General features: G+C 43.8%; 1 protein-coding gene across 1 annotated transcript; it reads right to left on the reverse strand.

The window, feature by feature from the left end:
- On the reverse strand, positions 1-26,885 carry Slc4a1ap (solute carrier family 4 member 1 adaptor protein). Its single transcript, XM_032908971.1, has 14 exons — positions 26,188-26,885; positions 25,313-25,508; positions 22,970-23,092; positions 20,133-20,193; positions 19,623-19,762; positions 17,966-18,126; positions 17,264-17,333; positions 16,171-16,357; positions 12,118-12,229; positions 8,511-8,751; positions 6,463-6,540; positions 4,854-4,921; positions 2,824-2,893; positions 1-302 (listed from the first exon to the last, which is right to left on the reverse strand). The coding sequence occupies exons 1-14, from the start codon at positions 26,848-26,850 to the stop codon at positions 253-255; spliced, it is 2,220 nt and encodes a 739-aa protein (XP_032764862.1). The 5' UTR covers positions 26,851-26,885; the 3' UTR covers positions 1-252.
- Positions 26,886-26,960: the final 75 nt, after the last annotated feature.

A 26,960-nucleotide genomic window follows, 5' to 3' on the forward strand; every position in this document is an offset into this window, starting at 1 on the left:
TCATGGGTCATGTCTCTTACTTTATTCTCAGTGTGCATGGTTCTTTTTTACATATATACACAGACACTTAAATATAAACACTGAAATCCAGGAGAATCCAATGGGCAGGTGAGTTTAGGAAGTCAGGGGTACAGAAGAAAAAGCCAGTCACCAGATTGTACAAATGGCCGTCTGAACTTCCCGGGTCAGACTTGATGCCTTCTCCCAGACATCCTGTGGCCCACAAGGTCTTCCTCTGGGACTCTGAACCAATCAATAGCCATACTTGTCATTAAGATGCGTTCTGCCATCTCCACTTTGACCTACAGCAAAAGAAAAGAAAAGGAAATGTATTTACTTTTCCAAAGTCAAGAAGAAAAAAATATTCAGATATCAGTAGGTCAAAAGCAAAACAAGACAGTTTCTTTTATGACAGAACATTTATCTAAAAATCATAATAATAATTTTTTTTTTTTTTGGTTCTTTTTTTCGGAGCTGGGGACCGAACCCAGGGCCTTGCGCTTCCTAGGTAAGCGCTCTACCACTGAGCTAAATCCCCAGCCTCATAATAATAATTTTTAAAAAACTTTCTGGATTTTCACAACAGGATTTCCCTGTACTGCCTCGCCCGCCTCTGCTTCCCAAATGCTGGGATGAAGGGCGTGTGCCCCAACACTCTGTTCTGAAAAGTTACTTTTTGGGCATAATTTCACAATATAGTTTCTTTTCACTCAACATTTATTAGTAGATAAATAAAGTTATAATAGTTACTAGTATCTTAGAAACACCATCCACCAAGAAAAGCAACATATGATTGGCCCGTGCAGAGGTCATCACCTCCTACATGAGTGCGCACTGGCACAGAGCTTGCACGGCACCCTTAGAGTGCAGGTCTGGGCGCGTGTGCGTTTGAGCAGTGTAACGTCACCGCCTTCCCACAGATGTCGCTCTACACCTAGTGCACGTTGTGTCCTTGTTTGTCCAGTAATCTTTAACCTTCTCAATTTCAGCATTTATTCATTTATTGATTTATTCCACTAAACAGGACTTTTCATGGGACTATATAATTTGCTTTGAGCATATCTCTCCTACCCCGCTAACCTCCCTCTCTCCCTGCCCGCTGGCCTCTTCATTCCTCTGGACAGCTTCAAGTCCTGTATACACATATGATTTATATCTAGAGAAAACATGCAGTATTTGTCTTTCTGAAACTGGCTTAATTCATCTAGTATGTTACTTATTACACAGTTGTTTGTAACGAACAGCAAAAGACTAGAAACACAGCAAATAGCCAATGAGGCAACTATTTAAATAACAAAGTCTGTCCTAAAAGAACTACAGTACCATTTAGGCAGACACAGTGCCATATACCTGTCTGAACAGGCTGGCTTTGGATTTATAATCCTCCTGCCTCAACTTCCAAATGTTCACCACAGAACACATAGTCCCCCATCTCTGTCATACTTGTGCATCATATACACACAACAATGAGTAATAAAAATAAAAAACAACCAAGAAAACAAAACAAGGAGTCAGTGAGATAGCTTAGTGGGTAAAGCCACTTGCTGCCAAGTCTGCAAAGTCTCAGAGCCACACAGTGAACAAACAGAATCGATGGCTGCACATTGCCCTCTGAGTTCCAAATGTATGCCATGGTGTACGTGTACGAACACACACACACACACACACACACACACACACACACACACACACACACGAATGCACACGCGCACGCACATGATAAAAAACCAACTATGATGTCAGTGAAAAAAAGGAAATAATTGTTCTAATAACAAATGAGTGGAAGAAACCTCCATTTGTGTAGAAAAGGTACTGAAATATCTTTTGTATAGGCATTTTATATAATGCATTGAGTTAATAATTAATAAGCTGATAATATTCCATTATCTTTAGATGAAAAATGATTAGATGAGTCAGAATGTAATTTTTTCCTTTAGTTAATAAACGTAAATTCTTGTAGAAATAGGCAGAAAACTATAAAGACCCACGCACCCCTCGCCCGGTTTTAGTGGTTAATAAAATGTGGCTAATCCTCCCTATCTGTTATCGACATCTGAGAATCTACTATTCTCTACCACCAGAGCATTCAAAGGTAACTCTCAGATGTCATCACATCTGTGAACATGTCCAGAACATAAGGACATTTTCCAAAAGCCATCATTCAACACCACTCAGACCTTAAAAGAGTCAACAATAATTTCTATCATCAACATTCAGTTAGTGTTCAAACCAAATATTATTTTTACATATTTGTTTACATATTTTTGAAGTAGGGTCTCGTGTAGTTCAGGCTAACCTCAAACTTGCTATGTAGTAAAAAATAACCTTGAACTTCTGACCATCCTACCTCTACTCCTGAAGGCTGGGATCACAGGCCTCCGCCCCATACCTGGCTTATGCAGGGCTGGGAAGTAAACCCAGGGCTCTGGGAATGCTAGGCAAGCGCTCTATCAACTGAACCACACGCTAAGCCGTTATAACTTTTTAAAAGTTGTTTAAGTGGGGATCTACACAGGGTGCACCAATTCTACTCACTTGATGTGTCTCCTTACATCCTTTAATGCCATCAAAGGGTGAGTTCCTTACATATATCGTCTACTTACAGTAAGCAGGACCCAGAGATGGCTCGGAGGTTACGAGCACTTGCTCAGTCCCCAGCACCTACATGGCCGCTCACAACCACCACTGGTCCAGTCCCAGGAAGTCTAATGCCCTCTTTCTGTCTTCCACGGGCAACAAGCACACATGCTGCATACGCCATACCTGTAGGCACTCATATACGCATACACATACGTCTTAAAGAAGGAAAAATAAACACTGTACCTTCAGGTGGGACCCATACGCAGTAGTCTGGGTCATCCTCAGGATATTTGGAAGAAAGTATGGGTGGAAACTGCAAAGAAGAAATACACTGCTTTACCCACAAGAGTAGCTGCTGAATCAGTGTCACTAAGTGGCTCAGGGGACCCTGGGGATCTGTGACCATCCCACCTGGGATTACAAGTCTGTCCCATCTGGTCTGACTCTAAAGCCTTTTAGCTGTAAGAATTATTGTCTCCAGCCTGCCAGTAAATAAAACTAAGAGAGAACAGCGTCTATGAATGGCCCTGATTCCTATAAAGCCAGGTCAGCGTCACATGTCCTCCTCAATTGCTCTCCAGTTTATTTTGAGACAAAGTCTACGAAGCCCCAGTTGGCCAGAACACATTACATACACCAGGCCAGCCTCACAGCCACAGCCATCCACCTGCCTCTGCCTCCCAGGTTCCAGGATTAGAAACGTGTGCGCATATGCCCCATTAGTTACTTATTTATTTATCTTCCTACTTATTTGTTTGCTTACTTTTTGTTTTTTCCAGACAGAGTTTCTCTGTGTAGCCTGTCTGTAACTTGCTCTGTAGACCAGGCTGTCCTGGAACTCATACAGATCCGCCTGCCTCTGCCTTCTGAACGTGAGGATTAAAGGTGTGTGTCACCACACCTGGCGCTCTCTCTCTTTTTTTTTTTTTACCTTTTAAAATTATATCAATTTGTGCTTTTGGCTTTTGAGTGTGCATGCCCTGGGGCATATGTGGAGGTCAGAGATCAACTAACCAGAGTCAGTTCTCTCCTTTCACCATCTGAGCCAGGATCAAACTCAAGTTGTGAGTCTTGACAGCAAGTAAGTGTCTGTACTAAGCCACCTCCATCCTTCTTTGACAGGCGATTCCGCACTGAGCCTGGAGTTCACTGATCTGCTAGGCTGGTTGGCCTGTCTGCCTCCTCAGTGCTGGAACTGAAGACATGTCCTGAGAATCCAAACCTGGGTCCTCACACTTGCCCACAAGCACCTCACCAACCAAGCCAGTACAAGACCCTTTAAAGTGGTGTTAACATCTGGCCAGCTGAGGCAGAGGGTATGAGGCACCCTGCACTACAACGAAAAGTCCCTGCCAAAAACACACACACACACACACACACACACACACACACACACACACACACACACACACACCCCTACCTGAAAAAGAAAGAGAAATACAAGGAGTGGTAAGAGAGAGCTGGTGTTTGTCTTTGATCTGGTGCAGCAGACAGCCGGCCGGGCAAGCCTGTTGCTATCCCTTGTGCAGAGGCAGTTGACAAGGCTGGCTTTTGGCTGGACTGCAGTCTGGGTTTAGAGGGAGACTTGGGTCTAACAGACATGGGTGGCTCACTGTCTCCATGGTGCACTGAATGTGCTCATCTTCCTCTTGCCAATATGGAAAATGGACACATGTTGGGCAGGGAGGGCCTTACATGATACACCCTCAATAAAGTCTTGGTTTTGAGTCCATGAATGAGCTTCTCCATATAGCAACACTTGCCACACTGGCTGCTAGGGAAACCAGCACATCTTGTGTCTCTACAGGGATGGGGCTCTCTGAGCCTTGCACATGGTTGCAGATATTTGGCCCCGCTATCCTTTCGCTGTGAGGAGTCACAGCTGCTAGCACAACTGCACGGTGAGCTCTGCGAGTCCTCTTGTGAGCTGGTTACCCCAAGATGGTCCAGGGACAGGACACAACTGTCCCTCTCTGAGGAGCTAGTGAGTAGGAAGCTCTTGATATAATAATATGATTTCCATGATAGGTTTAAAAATTAAAATTACAATGGAGATTTTGTCACAAAAGGAGGGAGATAAGAACATGTTACTCAGATTTCTCTGCATCACATACAAGATATGAAAAAACAATAAATTAATAAGAGGTAGTCTGTACGGTAGATGAAGACCCCAGATTTCTCCAAGGAGCTAATGCTGCTGGAAACTCTAAGACAGTCTCAATAGACAAAGACCCACCACAGTAAATGTGTTTTTAGAAAAGTGAAGTACTTACTTTCCCTGGCCCAGATTTCTTTTTCTTCAACTCATCTCTGTCTTTTTTACATTCATTCTCTGGTGCTGCTTTAAGGGGGAGAGGATAGATATAGCTGTTATCAGAAGTAAACATAATATAAAATGAACCCCCCACCCCGAGACGATACTGTAATTGAAGTCATAGACACCTCAGTAACTGACTGTCTACAACTGCAAGACGTACAGGAAGGTGAGGAGAGCTAGCTCAGTGGTTAAGCACATTTGCAGCCAACACACACTGACAGAGCTCCCACCTCCCCACAGATCCAGCTCCAGAGGATCCAACACCTCTGGATTCCACAGGCACTGGTCCTCATGTACACATACCAACATGTATATACCCACACACACACATACCAAAAACAAACTAATTTTCGTAAAAAAATGTATACTAAGAAGAAATAGGGCTGGAGAGAAGGCTCAGTGGTTAAAATCACTAACTGCTCTTCCAGAGGTCCTGCGTTCAATCTAGCACCCACATGGTGGCTCATAACCATCTGTAATGGGATCTAATGCCCTCTTCTGGTGTGTCTGAGGACAGCTACAGTGCACTCATATATAATAAACAAACTAACTAACTAACTAAATAGGAGGAAGAGGAAGAGGAGGAGGAGGAGGAAGAGAAGAAGAAGAAGAAGCAGCAGCAGCAGCACTTGTTGTCGCTGTTGTTGTTGTTGTTGTTGTTGTTTAAAGTGCTTGCTGCTCTTCCAGAGGATAGCTTGGTTCCCAGCACATGTCAAACAACTAACAACCACCTATAATCCAGCTGCAGGGAACCCGATGCCACCTCTGGTCTCTGCAGGCACCTGCATACATGAGGCATGTAACCACAGACACACATACACATACATAGGGGCTGGAGAGGTGTCTCAGCAGTTAAAGCACATACTAATCTTACATGGACTTGAGTTTAGTTCTCAGCACTGACATCAAATGGCTCATAACCATCTGTAACTGCAGCTCTGGAGGGATCTGGCACCTCTGGTCTGTGAGAACAGCAGCATTCACACACATATATTCAACCACACACAGACACACAGACGCACATGTAATTTTAAAAAGAAAATGGGTGTCTATTTCACTCGCACAACACGAGAAATTTCCTTTCACTGATATCTTTCAGCTTTTAAATACAAAGCTAGGCTATAGGCTAAACTATGATGAGGCTGCTTTTACTATCCCACAGTTTACCTCTGACAGGCAAAGCCAGAGAAAGCAGCCTTTCTAAGTGTCAACCCACCTATCGACTGATTTATTACTACAGGTTTAAATCATTTCCATGGTAGGACACAAGGACTGAGAGATATAACACTGGAGAGGCTTCTTCTGTCTGGTCAGACAGAGGCGTGAGACACTGAATGCTTTGTGGGACAGACGGGAGCCCCGGAAATAGGCTAGGCAGAGAGAAATAGGCATGTAAGGGGGAAGACAAACCTCTGGACACTGTTGCAGTCACCTGCATATAGACACAATCCACAGTACATCCGTAGCATCTGTGTGCCATTTTCTGTTCTGCCTCCCACCTCCTCCCTATAAAACCAGGTAGTGCCTGTCTGTGAAGAAGCACTAGAATCGGCTCGCCTACTTACCTGAAGGATCCTCACGTAATGGCATTATTTTGCCCATCTCTTGATAACCTTTACTCTGCTCCATGTGGCTGTGCTTTTCTGTAAAAAGCAGTGTCAGGACAGACTGTTGTTAATTAATTCATGGTGGAGTCCAAAAGAGCAGAGACGAGAAGAGCAGCTACACACTTCTATGCCATTCAGCTAGACTCCAGCGGTTCAATTCACCTTAAAGTCTTCAGTAAAGGAGCCTCTGAAAGACTAGAAGAACCACTAAAGTTCCCCTTTAAAAAACTTCCAAGTAAAACTTAATGGTGACTCTTACAACAAAAAATCTTAAAAACATACGTATCTACCTCCCAACTTATAAATTTCTTGAACCTCAAGGAATATATATTTAAAAGATACCAGAATTAAGTATCAAGATTTACTATTCACACTTTTACAATAACAAAAATTAATAGGGCCAATGAGATGGCTTAGCAAGTGAAGACACTTGCTGCCTAACCTGACGGGTGCCCGAGTTCCATGTCCAGGCTCACGTGGCAGGAGCCGTGCCTCCTGAGGGCCTCCTCTCATCTCCACAGGTGCATATGGCACACGCAATGAAGGTGATTCAACAATTTTCAATTAAACTTAAAAATTAAATACTTGTTTAAAATGTAGAAAGTAATTTAATCATGACATACACATATAGTGAACCACTATGATCCTTAGTAAAAGAAAATCATATTATAAAAGTATTATTTTTATTATTCCTTATCTGATTCACAAAGCCAGTAAGAAGGTTCAGCAGGTGAAGGCACTCGCCACCCACAGAGCCTGACGACATGAGTGTGACACCCCACAATCTGTGATGCTGGGAGCAGAGATCCAGCTCCCTCGGTCCTCTGACCTCCACATGTATGCCACAGTAGTCACAAAGTCATAAATCATAGATAATAAACTAATTTTAAAAATTAAAAATATTTTTAGGACATAGGAAAAAGCAGGCTATAGATTCTAAATATGATTCAGAATTCATTTACGTAGAATATGATTCTATGTTACAAAGAAATAGGACAGAGGCCAGAGATATAGAATAATCCTTCATCTACTATGGATTTACTAATTATTTAACCTTCAAGATTTATTTTTGTTGGGGTTGGGGATTTAGCTCAGTGGTAGAGCGCTTGCCTAGCAAGCGCAAGGCCCTGGGTTCGGTCCCCAGCTCCAGAAAAAAGAAAGAAAAAAAAAAAAAGATTTATTTTTGTTTTGTTTTGGGTTTTTGTTTATTTATTTGGTTTTTGTTTTAATTTTATGTGCACTGGTGTTTCGCCTGCATGTGTCTGTATGAGAGTTCAGATCCCCTGGAACTGGAGTTACAGATAGTTGTAAGTTGCCATGTGGGTGCTGGGAATTGAACCTGGGTCCTCTGGAAGAGCAGTCAGTGCTATGGACCCCTAAGCCATCTCTCCAGTCCCCAAGCTTTAAGGTTTTAAACCAAGTTTTAAAACCTGTGTTTTTAAATACAAATTGTTGCTGACAACAATTCTCAGAAGACTATACACTACCTAACAAAAATCCCAGCCCTGTGCACTAGAAACTCTCACCCAAGTGGATGGTCAGGGTAGTCCAAGTGACTCCACAAACAATTTTAGCTATTGCCACTGCCCTCCACTGACTCCCAGAGGTTGAAGATAAGTCCCTATTGCTAAAGACACTGCACACTTAGGACACGAGACTGGACAGCTGCAGCTAAATCCACCCAGAAGCCTTGCTCCTGTAGTTTAGCTTCCACAGCACCAGAAAGAACTGTGTGAACTGACAAGGGAGGGAAGCAACTGACAGTCCCATCTAGCCACAACAAGCATGAACCAACACAGACCAACACTCGAGATACACCTAAAGGTGCTACGGTGCCGCCTATGTTGTCCACCACCAACGGTTGCCTAATTGGACTTCAGGCTAGAAAGAGAAAACCCTGCAATTTTCACAGCACACACTCTGATACTCCGTGACAACAAATGCTTTGTGATTTTAACTCTGAACACCACTGCCTGACTAGCCAGCACAGGGAAAACAGACACTACCATGGCTCTTTGTCTCCTTGGAGCACGAGGGCTCTAGGGGAGTACCCGGGTGCTCCACTGCTGCTTCCTGCTCTGGCTCCGGCCCCTGAGATGGCCTGACGCCTCCGTCCTCCATTCCTTCTTCATGCTCCTCCTTTGCTTTCTCCTCCTCTTCTTCCTCTTCCTCCTCCTCTTCTACTTCAGGTTCATCCTTCATTTGCATTAAAGCTGGAGGGAGTTCAGGACGCTTGGGTGGCAACTTCTACAAGGGAAACAAACCACACACAGGAAGTTCTGCATGATGGTAATCAGGGACAAAGCTCCTCTGGGAGGTCAAGCTAAATGTATACAGTGCAGCCTCTCCAGGTTAATAAGCCCCACAGAAGTCCGCTAGAAGGGTGACCTCCAAAGGAAGTTTTGTCCATCTGTACATCTTAGCAAGTGTTTTCAGCATTTCTAGGCCACAGATTACTAGAGAGCATTTATAAGAACCTAAGCTGGATCTGCAACGCCACTATGAACACAGCACTGGGTATACAGATCAGCAGCAGCCTGCTTGCCTAGCAGACACAAGGTCGTGTTCCAGCTTCAGTGCTACACACAGGGTTCCAGGGTTATTAAATATAAAACACTTATATTTAATTTACATTGAAGCACCTTGTAGGGAAACAGAACCTTACTGCAGGTGAGTAACAGCAGCAGGACCCAATCCTGTCATACCGTTGCTATTAAAGGACTTGGATGTATTACAAAATCATCAGGGAAGTAAATCAATATATGTTTTCAAAAAAGAAATCATTTTTACTGCCTTCCCTTGACCCTCTGGATATTCTGAAACAAGATCTTACTATATAGTGCTGGCAGGCCTGAAACTCACTATGTAGACCAGGTTGACTTCAAGTTTGGAGTGATCCTCCTGCCTCTGCCTCCCAAGTAGAGATTATAGCCCTGGGCTACTAGCTAGTCCCTTAATATTTTTTAAATATAAAATTAAGTTAAGTAATCTTTTTTAAAAAGCCCTTTTAAAAGATTTATTTATTATGTATACAGCATTCTGCCTGCATGTATGCCTGCAGACCAGAACAACACAGGGTTTCTCTGTATAGCCTTTGCTGTCCTGGAACTCACTCTGTAGTCCAGGCTGGCCTCAAACTCATAGAAATCTACCTGTTTCTGCCTCCTGAGTGCTGGGATTAAGGGCATCTGCCACCACTGCCCAGCATTAAAAAGCCTTTTAAGAAACCATTTTTCCGGGCTGGAGAGATGGCTCAGCGGTTAAGACCGCCTGACTGCTCTTCCAGAGGTCATGAGTTCAATTCCCAGCAACCACATGGTGGCTCACAACCATCTGTAAGAGATCCGATGCCCTCTTCTGGTGTATCTGAAGACAGCTACAGTGTACTTATATATAATAAATAAATAAATCTTTAAAAAAAAAAAAAAAAAAAAAAAGAAACCATTTTTCCTCTAAACCCTCTCCATAACTTTAAGTCAGTCACATGTGTGACTGGAACTTCAGGCCTCTGGCATCAGATGACAGTCCATCACAATTCAAGGTCTTTCCATCTCAGGTGTTCTGTTGTGTGCTTTCAGACAGTTTGGCCCTGTAGCTCAGGCTGGCCCAGAACCTAAGTCCCTGTCTCAGCCTCCCCGGTATGTTGATGACAGATATGCAACGCTATCCCTGATTTATGTACACCCCTATATATCCACGTGTGAAGTCCCAATTCCTAAGATCTCTTGGAATGTCATCTCATCTGAGATAAGGTCTTTAGAGTAATTAAGTTACAATGAGCTGCACTTAGTTAAATGGCTGAGAAACCCTGGGCCCTAAGCCGGTATACCTGACACTATGAAAGGGCAGCCATCTGTAAGGCACACGATACCAACTATGCCAGCATCTTGATCTTGAACTCTAAAGTCTAGAACTATGAGAAAATAAGGCCTGCAAGGCACTGCAAGCTGAATCGTTTAGAGCTATGTCACTAGGCTACTAGTTTTAGTCAACTTGACATAAGCTGGAGTCAGTGGAGAGGAGGGAGGGAGCCCCAAGTGAGAAAACGCGTCAGTAAGGTAAGGCTATAGCCTTAGTCAGGGAAAAGGAAGGAAAGTACAAAGTTCTACCCTAGCTGAGCAGCTAATGACAAATGATGGACACCAGGAGTGGGAGAGCTGGTTCTCTCTAAGAGTGCACCCTCTGTGTGTCTATGCCCCAGTAAGACACATATCCAAGAATATATGGGCAGCATAAATTAGGTTCAACGGTGCTGGGTGGCGGTGACACACACCTTTAATCCCAGTACTAGGAGGCAAAGGTAGGCAGATCTCTGTGGGTCTGAGGCCAGCTCGGTCCATAGCCAAGGCTACATAAAGAAACCCTATCTTAAAAACAAAACAATCCAATGAAACGAAAACAAGAAGAAAAGAAGGAGGAGGAAGAAGGAGGACAAAGAGGAAGAGAAGGAAGAAGAGGAGGAAAAGGAATAGGAGGAAGAGGAAGAAGAGGAAGAGGAGGGGAAGAGGAAGAGGAAGAAGAGGAAGAGGAGGGGAAGAGGAGGAAGAGGAGGAGAAGGAGGAGGAGGAGGAGGGAGGAGGAGACAAAAGGAGAAAAGCGAGGTCACAGAGTTGGGTGGGTCGGACAGAGGCACAGACCTGGGAGAATTTGGAGGGGGGAATGAATATCATCAAAACACAATGTACAGAATTCTCAGAGAACTACTATTTAACAAAGGAAAAACAATATTCCAGCAGTAAGCAAAATAAGCATGAGGAAAAATATCAACATAGGCACTTCATTCCTAAATATAACACACATTAGAAACGTTAAACCAGCTCCAGGACCGCTGGGACTACATAGTGAGACTGTGTCAAGACAGAGGGGATGGGGGGAGGGAGGGAGGGAGGAGAGGGAGGGAGGAAGGAAGGAAGAGGGAAAGAAAAAGAAAGAAAGAAAAAAGAAAAGAAACTGAATAAACCAGTAAAAATAAATTATACAAGTTCCTTTCAGGTTGACTGGCATAAATCAATTACCCTACTCGTTTGTGTCCATGCGCATGTCTGTGTGCACAGAGGCCAGGAGGGCCTCAGCTGTCCCCCATCACTCCCCACCTCACTCCTTTAAGGCAGTGTCTTTACTGACCTGCAGCCCAGCTAGGCGGTCAGTCAGCCAACCCCGGCAATCCTGCCTTAGCACCCCTCAGTGCTGGGGTCACAGTCAGCACAGGGCCACGCTTCACTTTACATGGGGTACTAGGATCTGAACTCTGGTCCTCATACTTGGGAGCAATACCTGAGTCATCTCTGCAGTCCAGTTCACTACTTCTCAGCAAGAGATGCTCATGTGGGACTAGAGAGATGGCTCAGTGGTTAAGAGCACTGACTGCTTTTCCAGAGGTCCTGAGTTCAAATCCCAGTAATCACATGGTGGCTCACCACCATCTGTAATAAGATCTGATGCCCTCTGCTGGTGTGTCTGAAGACAGTTACAGGGTACTCATATAAATAATATACATATTTTTAGAGAGAGAGATGCTAATCCATCAGCCCTTTCCCATATAACCAGGGAATAAGACAGAAAATCTAGTTCAGGGACAGCTCAAGGACTGAGTTCCACACACTCACGACTCACCCCTACTGTTCCAGTTTTCAATTTGAATTTGCTTCCTCCTTTCATGGCACCAAAGAGAGGCAGTGCAAGTTTCTTAGTTTTGTTCTCTGCATTTGTAGTCTGAAGTTCAGTTCTAGGAAGAACAATTATAAATGGTTATTTTAGTTAAGTTTAAGGTTTTACCTTACATGCCATGGAACTGGGCTGGAGAGATGGCTCAGTGGGTAAAAGCACTTGGCAGTCAGGTTTGAGAACCTGTTCAACCCCCAAGCCCACAGAAAGGTGAAGGAGAGAAGAAACTCCACAAAGTTGACCTCTGACCCCCCTACACACACATTATACTACACCTCACCCTGCAGCACTCAATAAGGAGCAGCTTTAAAAATACCACGAGGGTTGGGGATTTAGCTCAGTGGTAGAGCGCTTGTTTAGCAAGCGCAAGGCCCTGGGTTCGGTCCTCAGCTCGAAAAAAAAAAAGAAAAAAAAAAAAACAAAAACCCACAGAAACTGACAAGGACACTTCTGAGAAAACAGACATGATCACGAGATGACTATCCAGACATAAACAAGAAAGAGGGCATAACCTCCGGAGGACAGTGATTCGGCTCCCTCAGCCCTTAATTCCCAACACAGGCACAGGGCTTTGCATTTATCAGGTGGTGACTACAGTGACAACAGTCACAGGAGAAGGAAAATAAATGTATAGCCCACCTTTGTTAGGTTTTTGAGACGGGGTTTCTCTCTGTAGTCCTGGCTGTCCTGGAACTCACACTGTAGAGAAGCCTGGTCTCAAATGCAAGATCCACATGCCTCCCTCTCCCCAGTGCTGGGATTAAATATGTGCACCACCACCGCCTGGCACATAACCCATCTTAACATCCAGATGCTCTTACAGAGGAGCTACAGGTTTCCTAGGAAGGAGGGGCACACCACACGCTCACTGACACCCTAAAGCAGCTCTGTACAATGGAACTTTATGCAGCGATGGAAAACTTGTAATAATGTCTATATTGAATTACCCATGTGATTAAATATCAGTCACATTTGGGCACTGAGTACTTGAAAGGTGGCTATTATCTTGAAGAACTGAATTTTTAAAACTTTACTTAAAAAAAATTTAATAGTATATACTGCTTAATATTACAGGGTATTATACTACACAGTACAGCTTCTCAACCACCCGCCCAATGCTGAGATCACAGGCATGAGCCACTATGAATACCTGTCAGGTCATAAGACACAGTCTCGCTCTGTAGTCCAGGCTAGCTTGAAACTTAGTATTCTAGTACAAGTGGCCTCAAACTTGAGAGCCTCCTGGACAGTTTCCCTCATGTGAGGATTACAGGTGTGCACCATGTCCAGATTGCAATACAACTATTAATGTGGTTTTCTAGTTGCTTATTAAACAACTCAAACTGTGAAAGCTAAAACTGTCACCACATAACCGTAATTCTAGACCTAAAACACCATGGCTACTTGGTGCAAGATTCTCCTTGTGCAAGTTTACTCACACACTGACGTAGAAAATATAAAGAATTTATATACTGTCCAGTCTCTCTCTAACGGTTGTCCTCCAGTCACCTAGTTCCTTTCCCCAGAAACAACTCACTCAGCTTTTATAAATATTTCCAGAGACAGAACAGCAGATGCCATTGGGAACCCGCTCATTCCAGCTACTACAGTATTGTACGCCAAGGTCCATGTCTACGCCTTTCTTGGAACTGCTTGGGGTCCCAAAGCCTGGGGTCAATGTTGGTGTGCAGGAGGGTAAAGTCCAAGCCCCTGGCTTCTAGGACATCTGTGGTACCACTATAATTCTTGAAAGCACATCTTTGCCCAACTTGTTCCCTGTTCCTTCCTCTACTTCAGTATGATTTCTCTTAAGTGGCTGAGAGTAATCTTTGAGTAAATCACTTGTAGACAAACCCTCACCTCCAAGTGTGTTTGCAATGAGCTTGAGTAAACAGACATCTACGAATATACATGTATATACATACATACATAAGCTATGACCTCCTTACTTACACATTCTTCCTCTACACATATATTACACTGTTCTACAGTTAATATAGCTTTTGCTTTTACTATATTTTGATAATGATTCTACAACTTGCAAAAATAATTGCTTCCTTATCTTAATAGCTATATGGTATTCTATTGTATAGTCTATATTTAATTTTGCTCTTGATAAGCATTCATGTGATTGATCATATTTGTTAATCATCTTCTAAATATGTAAAAGACAAGAGTCTAGAAATAGGCCAGGTGTGGCTGCACACACCTCACTCCTAGCACTCATGCCACAGAGGCGGACAGATTTCTGAGTCTGAAGCTAACCTGATCTACATAGTGAGTTCTAGTCCAGCCAAGGCTACTTAGTGACACCTTGTCTCAAAAACAAAACAAAACCAAACCTAAATAAATAAATCTACATTTCTTTTCCTTCTTCCTTTTTTTTGCAGTATTGGGAACTGAACACAGAGTCTATTCACAACAGACAAGCACTCCCACTGAACTATACATATCACTGGCTTTTTCTTCCTTTCCTTGCTCTGGTTGTGGGGGGTTGTTTGTTTTTAGACAGGGTGCCACCGTGTAACCTTGGCCAGCCTGAAACTCAAGAGATCCACCTACCTCTGGCTAAGCACACACACATCGCCAAGTGCGGCCCTACTTGTTTTCAACTTGCTACATAGCAGAAGATGGCTATGAACTACTGACCATCCTGCCTCTACCTCCCAAATGCCGGGATTACAGGCATGCGCCACCATGCCCAGGTCTTTGTGGGCATGTTTCATTTTTTTTGTGGCTGATTATCTATTACCTTGCATAAGTTTTTATAAACTGGAGGTATGAGTCTTTTGTGCAGGTTGCTTTTAAAAGAAGTTTGCTCTGCAGAAAGATAGACAGCAGAGGACTGCCTGGTCTGGCCTCAATGAGAGAAGATGCACCTAACCCTTCAGAAACTTGAGGCCCCAGGGAATGGGGAGGCCTGGTGGAGTATGGGGTTGTGTGGGGACATCATCTTAGAGATAGGAGACAAGGAACATGGTGAGAAACTATTGGAGGGTGGACCTGGAGGGGGGATAATGACTGGACTATAAAATTATTTTTAAGTGCTTAAAAAAACCTCATAGCATTCCAATTAATCTAGAATCCATATAATATCCATGGAAAATCCTCTAATAATCTATAGTTCACAAATAGTCCTTTTATCTTTTTTTTTTTGGAGCTGGGAACTGAACCCAGGGCCTTGCACCTGCTAGGCAAGAGCTCTACACTGAGCTAAATCCCCAACCCCCTCTTTTTTTTTTTTTTTTTTTAAAATGTATGAGTACACTGTTGCTGTCTTCAGGCACACCAGGAGAGGGCACTGGATCCATTGAGATGTGAGCCACCATGTGGTTGCTGGGAATTGAACTAAAAACTTCTGGACAAGCAGTCGGTGCTTTTATCACTGAGCCATCTCTCCAGCCCTGTCCTTTTGTTCTTATAGGCTGTCTGCACAAGGAGTATGGCTCAGTGGTACAGCATGTACTTACTATGTGTCAAGATTATGGTCGACCCTTAGCACTAAAAAAACCCACAAAATAAAATAATCCTATTATTTTATTAATAAATTATTAAATACAAAGATAAATAAGACTGACCATGGTGGCACATCCATAGCTGAGAAGTACAAGCAGGATGTAGTTGTTTTTAATCATACACATAGCCCTCTGGGCAAACATTTAGTTGAGGGGAGGAGAGAGGTTGAATATGATCAAAATACATTATATGAAATTCTCAAAGAATAAAAATTTTACTAAAGTTCTCTGTAAGAGTTCAACATTAGGCTAAAGAGATGGCTCAGTGGGTAAAGAAGCTTGCCACCAACTCCAAGTCTCATCTCAGAGCCCAGATAAGGAAAGAAAAAACCCACAACCAAAAGCTGACCCCTGATCTCAACACGTGAAACTGCACACACACATAAGACGTACAAGGTCGCCCTAGGCTACGGTGCCCTGCTCCAGGCCAGGCCGGGCTACGTGAGACACTGTCTAACTCTCTTCAACTAGAACCACTTGTACTTACTTCTTTAGTTCTGGGATCTCTGCTGGCTTTACAAGTTTTATTAACCCTTTCAGCCTCTGTTGTTCTTTCCGCAGTTCAAAAGTCCTCAGATGAAGTTTCTTCCGGGACACCCCGTCTAGCGTGCTCCCTGATTTCATTTCTGACATGAACGCATCTAAAGAATCCTGAGATGATGATTCTGACTGAACTGTCCAAAAGGAATAAGACGTGTTTAGAAAGATGGCCCGGATACCTTTAAACTCAGTCGAACTATCCACAAAGGGCTCCCAAATGAAATGTTGCGCAGCTGTCAGCACTGACACTAGGAATGAACCAAAGTCCCAACTGGGGGAGGCCTGGGAGGTGAGTTAAGCTTCATTCCTGTCAACTGTCAAATAAAAGAAATTAAACCAAACATTTTTAAAAATATTTTTCTAGCTTCACAATGTTACACTGTGGGAGACAAAATGGCTCAGCACTGGCTGCTCTTGCAGAGTATCTGGGTTCAGTTCCCAGCATCCGTCTGGCAGCTCATACCCTCCTCTAACTCCAGTTCCAGGGGATCCAACGCCCTCTTCTGGCCTCCACGAGTACCAGACATGCATTGATATTTGTATGCAGGCAAAACACTCATAAGCTGCTGCCCCCTCTGATGAATTAGGGAAAGCTGGAGGTGAGGAGGAGGGCAACCTTGTAGGAGGACCGGCAGTCTCAATTAACCTGGACCCCTGAGATCCTCAGACACTGGACCACAGGCAGTTACACCAGTTCAGATGAGGCCTCCAACACATACAGCAGAGGACTGCAGGGTCAGGGTTCAGTCAAAGATGCACCTAACCCTCAAGAGACTGGAGGCCCCAGGAAGTTTAGAGGACTGGTGAGGTAGGTGGACTGGGGACATCCTCATGGAGGGGGGTGGGGTTGGAGGGTGGACAAGGAAGGGAATAAAATCTGGAGTCTAAAAATAAATAAATAAATATTTTTTAAAAACACACGTAAAATAAAAAGCTATATTGCTCCTTAAAATACCTCCAAAGCTTGCATTTTCCCAGTGCCTAACACAATGCAGTACATACATGTGACAGGTATGTGTGACAGGTGCTCAGAGCCTCACCTTTGCTTGACGCCTTGAGCCTTTCAGAAATCTCGGAGAGTTCCCTTTCGGCATCATTTAGCTTTGCAACCTATAATGCCAAATCGACAGGGTCAGCAAGTGTTTTCCTTCCCAACACCTTCCCATTGTCAATACTGTTACAGGTTTTACGATGACTGATCGGAAGTCCTTCTAAGTTGGCTCTGGATGGAGTTGATATTTCACTTGTTTACTTTATTCTAGCAGAACTAATTTTAGAATTAAAAATCTCGAATAGAACGAGTGACTGAATAGTTAGTTACTGGTAGATGTTGAATGTCTGCAACTAGGAATACTAAGTACAGTGTTAATGCATGACAGCTTAGAGCAAGTTCCTCAACGGCTGTGCCATTCCAGACCACGGCGACGCTGTTCGTCCCACTTCTCAAACGCCGGGGCCCAACACCACTTCACTGTGAACACCCAAACTTGGGACGTTTCCTTTTCTTTTTGGGGATATGGGGAGTAATGCCATATCAAAAGAATGTTCATTAACAGATCAATACAAACCTGGAGGAAAGTGAATGGCAGTGAGTAAACTCTTTTTTCCACCAACCTGAATAAAACTAGTCATTTTCTTACCATTAAATTTAGACCACAAAAATTGTAACTCAATATTAGATTTCTATGTTGTTTTTAAAAGTTATAATGACATAAAAGTAGCTACTTCAGTGAACAACTTGCCAGTGACTCAAAAGTTTCTGGCTTCTCATCAATCTTGCCAGCCTTCTTCATCCGGTTCAAGCGCTTCTTCTCGACCAGGCCGGTCCGATCGAGGAATGTATCATCATCACTGTCGTAAAAATCCTCATCTTCCCAGTTCTTGGCTTTCCTTTTCCGAGATACTAAAAATAAAACAATTCATAAGGAAGGTTTTGTTTGTTTGGTTGGTTGGTTTAGAGATTGAGAAAGAGAAGGGGAGGGAGGAGGGAGGCTGGGGATGCAGCTCAGGTGACAGTGTGTATGCGCAGATGATGTAGTATGCAGTAGGCCATTGGCTGACTAGGTGTAAGGGAACAAATCTATAATCCAGCACTGGGAGGTAAAGGTAGGAGGATTGGGAGTTCAAAACTATTCTTGGCTTTATAACAAGATTGAGGCCAGCCTGGGATACACAAGACTTTGTCTCAAAAATAGAAGAAGAAAAAGAAAATAAGAAAAGAAAACAAAGGAGAGGAGAGGGAAATGAGTTGCACCTAAGAGGGCACCTATCATGCCGCTTATACAAGGAACCTAAAGTAGTCAAGTTCTGAGCTGACAGGATGGCTTAGTACATAAAGTACTTGTCTCACAAATGTGAGGACCAGGCTCAGATCCTCAGTGCCTACTGCAAATGCTGGGCAGTGAGCCCACTGTCATCCCCCGACACAGAAAACAGAGCAAGCTGGTCAGCTAAACATACCTAGGGCTCAGGACTCAACAAGAGGTGGTGAGGACTGACTGAAGCACACCAACACCAACCTCTGATCTCCACACGAGTTATAAAGAAAAGAAACCAGAGACAGAGACAGAACACAGGAAGGAGAAAGGAATTAATGCTCACAGGCTACCACTGTACCAGGGGTAACGAAAAGTTCTGAGCTGGGCAGTGATGATTACATAAATACACCTAATATTACTAAATGACAGCGTGTTTTATGTTACAATAAACAGTGAAAATAAAGCTGGGCATGCTGGTTGCCTTTAATCCCAGCACTCCATAGGCAAAGGACAGCCTGGTCTACAGACAGAGCAAGTTCCAGGACAGCCAGGGCTACACAGAGAAACCCTGCTCAAAAAGACAAAAACGAACAAACAAAAAGAAATCAGTCGATAAAATGGTAAGACGATAATAAGAAAAAGACCACCAAACATAAGAAATAAACCAAGAAACATGACCAGGATGACTCTGAATCACAACTATCCTGTGTCTGCTTTGCCTGTTACAGACCTGCACCACTGTGTCTGGCTCAGGAGCCAGGGTTTTCGGGGGTTTTTTGTTTCTGTTTTTGAGATAGGGTTTCTCTTTGTATAGCCCTGGCTGTCCTAGAACTTGCTCTGTAGACCAGGCTAGCCTCAAACTCACAGAGATCTGCCTGCCTCTGCCTCCTGAGTGCTGGGATTAAAGGTGTGCCCCCAGACCCAGTTTTAGTGTTGAGTTTTAAATGTACACTCACCTACATACAGAAAATGTCTTAAGACAATATGAACAACTGCCTTAGGATGTTGAGAGGGAATGTTTCTCTCTGCTTCAGAAAGTTCTGTACAACTTGCACATTATCTATGTAGAGAGATTGTGCACCTTTTGCATTACATGTTCCTTCTTTGTTTTTTAAAAGAAAAAAGGTTTTTCCATACTGACCTGCTTCCTGCCGTAGCAAGCCCAAGGTATCAAGGATCCGACAAGCTTCCAGTGAGCACTGTATCATTGCTTCTTTTTTCTTTCCTGAGTGAATGGCCTCAGCCACCAGCTGCTTCCCAGTTGAATCATCTACCGGTAACCTGCATTGGTTACAGGGGCTCTGACTCTCATGAAAACAGCCGTCCCGAGTGCCCATGACGACGGCGTCTCATGCTCTCAGGGAACTCATTCTGTCTGCCTCGGCTAGACTTCAAGTCATTTCCTTCCACTTTTATTCATTTCACCCCAGCTCCCAGTGCTATGGAGCTATCAAGGCCCAAACTTGGAACTAGGCTAAAGGGCAGAGCAAAGTCACTCTTGGGCTATTCTCTGCAACCATATGTTAACTTGAATCGCCTGCGTTCAGACACAGACATTAGCAAAGAGCCCATGAACCCAGGACTTAGTAGGCAAAAGTTGCCACAAAACAAGACCTTGTCTGGAAAAACAGCTAAGACAAAAAGAACTTACCTCACCCTGCAGAGCCAAGTGCTATGTCCCTGCTCATCAAATTCATATTCCAACTCTTCTCCTGCAGGAAAAGGACAATTTCAGCCAGATCTAAAACTTACTAGTTGATACAGCAAGGAGAACTGTGGCAAGTCAAATATCAAGTTTTACTATCACAGTGAACACTGCCGGGGATCGTCACCTGGAGATAAGACTAGAATGAATGTGACGTACAAGAAAATAATTTCAAATCCAATCAACTCAGCAGGGCCTGATGGCACAGACTTAATCCCTCCTACTCAGGAGGTGTGGCAGGAAAACCTCAAGTTCAAGGCCTGCTGAGCTACAGGATGAATTTAAGACCAGCCTAGGCAACTTAATGAACCCTTAATGGAAAACAAAATCTACATCCCTGTACTGGCTACAACAGCCCGTAATGACTTACACTCTGTAGCCACTTCTGTCACCTGCTTGCACTTACTTGCCAGCACATCTGTTGGCACCTACTTCTTCAGGATTCCAGCTCATACAGAAGACCGGCTGAAACAACTAGCCTCGTGGGACTGAGCAACTACTAAATCCTTGGGCTTCCCATCAACAGCTGCCCATTGTTGGGTTAGTTGGACTACAAACTGTTAAGTCATAACAACAAATTCCCTTACTATATAGAGACTACCCATGTGACTCTAGAGAACCCTGACTAATACGACCCCCAATTAAAAAAGAAAAGAAAAAAATAAAGAATTGGAATGGTAGCTCATACTTATAATCCCAGCACTCAGGAGGGAGGTGCAAGTTCAAGGCCAGCCTGAGTTACAGTGAAAGTTTGAGACCCTATCACTTAAGAGAGACAGAGACAGAGTGTTAGTTAGAGTTAGGATATACCTCAGTAGCAGAGTGGTTGCTTGAAATACATATAAGTACTATGTTCAACCCCAGTCCACAAAATACAATCTTGGCTGTGTATACTTATATACACAGCTTATAATACGAGGCATTCAGAAATTGAGGCAAGAAGATCATATCTACAAGGCCTACCTGGTCTCCAAGGGAGGGGATTACAGGTTGTTGCTTAGTGACAGATACTTGCCTAGCATGAGCAAGGTCCTGGATTTGATCCCAGCACAATGAAAACAAACCAATCATCTCTCCATACATACTTTTATTTATGCAATTGTGCGTGCACGCACACACACGCAAGCATGTTTGTGAAGACTAGATATCTTCTTCAGTCATTCTCTACCTTAAAATCGCTCACTGAACCAAGAGCCCATCGATTCAGCAGGGCTGGCTGACCAATAAGCTCCAAGAATCCTTGTCTCTCTCTCCCAAGCACTGGGCTTGTAGGCATATGCTACCACACCCAGGCTTTTCGTGTAGGTTCTAGAGATCCGAACTCTCATCCTCCTGCTGTGACTAGACTCAACTTTCATACTTTCATGTACAGTTAGTTTTTACAAGCATAAATACTCATTTTGTTGTTGTTGCTGGAGATAGGACTTCATGAAGCCCAGGCTGGTCTTGAACACCCTATGGAGACAAGCAAAGCATGACTTTAAACTCCTGATCTTCTTGCTTCCACTTGCTAAAGTGATGGAACAGCAGGTATCAGCTACCATGGCTGACTAGAATAATAAATATGTTGAAAGCAATTAGTTCATATATACTTCCAGGTATGTATGTGTACATATAGAAGTAGACAGACAGAAAGACAGACAGACAGATCGGATTTCTTCTCTATTGATATTCAACCAATTACATAAAAAGAACTGTTTGCTTTGAACATGTACACTTTTTCGGACAGTATAATGACCATGTGCATAGATTTACACATATTGGGTATTGTAAATAATCTAGAGTATATTTTAAGCATATGGGAGGCTATATGCAGTTTATATGAAAATATTATGCTACCTGATATAGAAACTTAAGCATCCTCAGATCTTGGTATCTACAGCAAAGCATCTTGGAACTAGTCCCTGCAAAAGCCCTGTGAATAACTACATATGTGTAAATGTATATATAAAACATAAATACATAAATATGCATCAACGCTCTCTCAGAGTACATCTACTGAAGCAATTTTCCCTGAGAACATTTCTAATCGCAAGAAGGTAAAATCTGCACTAATTGTAAAAGATCAGGGGCTTCAGGGGATGGCTCAGTAGGAGAAGCCCTTACCCAGAGAACATAAGCATCCCAGTTTATGTCCTAGAAACCAGGTAAAAAAGCTAGGCATGGTGGCACATACCTGCAACCCCAGCCCTGGGGAGGCAGAGACAGGAGGACTCCTGGGGCTCAGTGGCCAGCCATTCTAGTGCCATTAGTGAGCTCCAGACAATGAGCTTTGACCTTGTCTCAAAGGAAGTAGATGGTGTTCTTGAGAACTGCACCTAAGGTTTTCTAGAACACATATATTAAAGGTACTGATTACGAAAGACCATGTGAATTAGGAATAATAAGCTCTAAGGCTTTGTTTCATTTCCCTACCATTAAATCCCAGCTCTTTTGAGAATAATGTGTTAAGCTAGGAGAAAGTATTTAAGACAGAAAGACAAATAAGCAGGAATCTTATTATTGTCAACATAAACCTGGGACTGGTGACAGAGCTCTCTCTCGCAGTGGTAGAGAAAGCGCTCTCCTGGCACACATCCAGGGTCTGAGCTTCAGCAGCCTAGGAAAACTATACACAGAGCCAAAGAAAAGTGACTGAGACTCATCCCAGGGCAAGAACTGAAAGGAAGACAGCAGACAAAATATATTACTTACGAGTATTAGGCAAACCTCAAAGCTTTAGGAAGCAGCAGTGCTGTGAGCACATTTTCCTCTCACAGCCAGAAGCACACTTGCTCACATACCTTCTCTGTCAAAGAAGCCTTGAAGAGCCTTCTTCGGATCCTTTATATAAAACGCCTCCCGGTCCTGCTGAAACTCCAAGGCAATGGGGTTCTCCTCGGCCTCGTCCTCTACAGCATCTTCTCCTGCAGGACACATGGAGACACAAGAAAACCAATATAAGACAGGGGCATGTGAATGGCATTCGTGAGCCTTCTAGGCCGAGTAAGGATATAGTTAGATACGCTGGCACAGCCACACACACCTGTAACACACACCTGTAATCAGTCCTCAGGAGGCTGAGGCAGGAGGGTTGCCTGACTACATAAAGACAATGTTTCAAGAAACACACACACTTATTTATCCGCATTTGAAAGTGATTAAAAGACAAATCCGTAAGGGCATGAGTTGGAACAATCACAAAGTCACCATGATGAGTCTACGCTGTGTAACAGACAAGACTTGTTTCTGTGACTTTTTCTCCTTCTCATCACTTCGAAGACACTGACTCACAACTCTCTGAAAAACCACTGAGCTCTCTAGCCTGGTCTCGTTCTCTCTTACTCAGGTCTTATTGATTCCAATACTGATTATTAGTAATTCCCCAGTCTGCCAAACAGACTGGCCAACACAATGCTCCCTTAAAACCAACAGTCTCTGCCCTCAACACCAATGTCGGTGTGCAGATTTATCTGGACTGCTTTTCCTTTCCTTCAAGTTCTAGCTTGAAACTCTTTTCTTCTCTCTTCTCTTCTTTTTTTTCCGAGACAGGGTTTCTCTGTAGCTTTGGCTGTCCTGGAACTTGCTCTATAGACCAGGCTGGCCTCGAACTCACAGAGATCTGCCTGCCTCTGCCTCTCCAGCACTGAGACTAAAGTCATGTACTGCCACCACCACCATGGCTGTAGCTTGAAGCTCTTATTTAAAAATACATAAAGTGGGACATCAGGTAAAGGTTCCTGCTGCCAAGCTTGACAACCTGCTTTTGACCCCTCAGACTCACAAAGTAAAAGGAGAGAAATGACTCCTGCAGTTGCCTTCTGACCTCTACATACTCGCCATGCCCCCTAAAACAAACACCCAAAAGTTAATTTATAGTTTCTAAGAGATCTAAATTAGTGTTGTCCAACAGAAATATGTGTTATGAGTATGATTCTGAGTTTCCCATTAGCTACTTTAAAAAGGTCATCTTACCATAATAGTCATTACAAGACTATGGTAGTATTTTTTTCATTGTCTTTGAATCCTGGGTGTAGTTTGCACTTAGAAGTATGCCTTTGGGTAAGCCACACTAGATATGCAGATAACAGCTACCATATTGAGCAGCATATGTCTAACTGAGTTCCTGGTGTCTGATTCATTTTCTCACACTAGCTCTAGCATGCTAATAGTTTCCAACTTATTCTTAACACTTAGCAGAAGTATTTTTGCATTTGTTCTATCTTAACATCTATAGACCTCACACATACAAGTGCCACAGTGCACATGGAGGTCAAGGAGGCCTGTGGGAATCCGTTGTCTTCTTCCACCATGTGCCTCCTGGGGGTCAAACTCAGGTCATCACGATCAGCAGCACAGACTTTTACCTGTTGAGCAATCTCATCAGGCCACAACTTCTTTCTTTCACTCATTCTGTTTGTTTTTTGAGTCAGGGTTTCTAAAGTAGTTCAAGTCCTGAAATTCAATATGTAGATCATGCTGGCTTGAAACTAACAGAGATTGTGCTGAAGTTAAAGTCCTGCATCGTGATGCTTTATTAGCTCCAACTATCTTTTAAAGCTATATTTTATGCGTATGAGTACTCTATCTCTATGTACACCTATGCCAGAAGAGGGCATCAGATCACATTATAGATGGTTATGAGCCATCATGTGGTTGCTGGGATTTGAGCTCAGGACCTCTGGAAGAACAGTCAGTGCTCTTAACTACTGAGCCATCTCTCCAGCCCCTTCCCCCAACTATCCTCTCATAGACCTGAATACCTATCATCCAAAATACAGGGCTATACAATAACCTCTTGGATTTTTTTGTACTTTGTGAAAATAGCCTGAGAGGTGAAATATCAAATTCTGATTTCTCAGCCAAAGGAATGAAGTCAATTTTCCATGCACTCAGAACTCTGTGTGTGTGTGTGTGTGTGTGTGTGTGTGTGTGTGTGTGTGTGTGTGTGTTTAAATGATGAAAGCAATATGCAGATTACATGGTGAGAAAGTGTGTGTATAATACCCATAATTCAAAGTTTTATACCTTTGAAGTTAGTGACCTGGGCTTTCGAACTATGTTTACCCCTTCTTGAGCTGTGTGAGCAAAAGCATTTGAGGATGCCACCAGGAATGAGTTCAGAACTTCCAATACCAGTTTCTTACCCATTCCCCACGTGCAACCCATCTCCTCATCTTGACCACTTGTATTTCTCTTCCCTGCAGTGGTATCTGCTTCATCTTCTTCATCTGAATCTTCACCTAACATCTTCTTCTCCAATAACGCCTGCTGCTGTTTGCGAAGTTCCTTCAACTGTGTTACTGTTAATTCAGATTCTGCCTCTCGGTCTTCCTCTGGTCCCTTAATGAATCAAGGAAAAAGTATATACGTATGTGGATTAAGAAGTGGAGAAATTGGGGCTGGAGAGATGGCTCAGAGGTTAAGAGCACTGGCTTTTCTTGCAGAGGTCCTGAGTTCAATTCCCAGCAACCCTATGGTGGCTCACAACCATCTGTAATGGGATCTGATGCCCTCTTCTGGTGTGTCTGAAGACAGCTAATAGTGTACTTATATGTAATAAATAAATAAATCTTTAAAAAATCTAAAAAAGGGTTGGGGATTTAGCTCAGTGGTAGAGCGTTTGTCTAGCAAGCGCAAGGCCCTGGGTTCGGTCCTTAGCTCGAAAAAAAAAAAAAAAAAAAAAAGTGGAGAAATTACTTTCTGAGACACTGCAGTTATGCAGACCTGTGGCTCCAGACTGGGCCCTATGCTTTTGTCAATGGTTACTAGAAGAATCTTTTTTTCTCAACTAAACCTTAAAGAAACTCAGAATCCCAGCACAGTGAAGTCCCAAGATTTTTTTTTTCAATGTGGAAAGGTTTAATGAGAGAAGAGAAGAAGAAGAGAGGAAAGGCCGGCCATGGGCACGTCGGGGGAAAGGGGAAGATGGGGAGAGAAGGGACAGGGACAAAGAGGGCACGAGAAGAAGAGCAAGAGAGAGCAAGGGCCCACGATTTTTATTTTAGATTTTTCTACCTACCTGAAGGATAAAGAGCCGAGTGCTGCCTCCAAAGCGAATAACGTGCCCGACATGGACTCTACAGTAAGTGCGGGGTGGGATGCGAGTTTTGTTGAGGAAAGTGCCGTGGGTACTTCCCAGATCATAGAGATAAAAGCCCTGCCCCTGATCGTCAGAGTCTCCGCTGGGATCCGACCCCCGGTGCTGTAGTACAGCATGGTACCGAGACACGGAAGGATGCTCCAGGCATATGTCACAGCTAGCAAGCCTCCCGAAAAGGCAGTAGCTCGTGTCTTTCAAGGTGCGTGTGCCAAGGATGGTGCCACCCTTCAGGGTTTCGAGACTGTAAGGGGCCGTGGCTGGGCTGCCCCACGATGGCTCTTGGTACGGGGGAGCCCGGGTCGGACCGCCAGAAACAGGAGCTACCCTCGGAGAGCGGAGCTGTTCCACCGGTGGACCCCCAGTCTCCTCGCTGTCTGGCTGCGGTGGCGAGACCTCGGGCTCCCCACATCCAGAGTCTAGCTGCGCCGTGCTACATTCCTTCTTCACATCCTCAGGAACTGATGGACTGGAGGCCGGAGCCTTACTCCGCACTGCGGGAGGCACCGGCAAAACAGGCTTCTTAAACTCGCTACTAACACCCTGAGGTGCTGGCGCTTCTAACTGAGAGGTAGCATCAGCCATCCTCAGACGGGTGCAATCTCAAAATGTGTCCCTCGGAAACCCCTACCCCTCGCCCTCCATGTTCCTGCTCACGTCTCCTCCTCCTTCTCAAGTCCCTGACGTTTCTCTGG

Source organism: Rattus rattus, chromosome 7 (genome assembly GCF_011064425.1).
Source record: "Rattus rattus isolate New Zealand chromosome 7, Rrattus_CSIRO_v1, whole genome shotgun sequence".
In the NCBI taxonomy this organism is placed as follows: Eukaryota; Metazoa; Chordata; class Mammalia; order Rodentia; family Muridae; genus Rattus; species Rattus rattus.

Bases quoted from the DNA above. Each gene is read 5' to 3' on its own strand.
- Slc4a1ap (XM_032908971.1), bottom strand. From the start codon at position 26,850: ATGGCTGATGCTACCTCTCAGTTAGAAGCGCCAGCACCTCAGGGTGTT. The intron at 19,763-20,132 runs GTAAGTTCTTTT...TAACCAATGCAG, and splicing joins ACTTGGCTCTGCAGGGTGAG to GTTACCGGTAGATGATTCAA. The intron at 4,922-6,462 runs GTAAGTAGGCGA...TCCCCCTTAAAG, and splicing joins ATTACGTGAGGATCCTTCAG to CAGCACCAGAGAATGAATGT.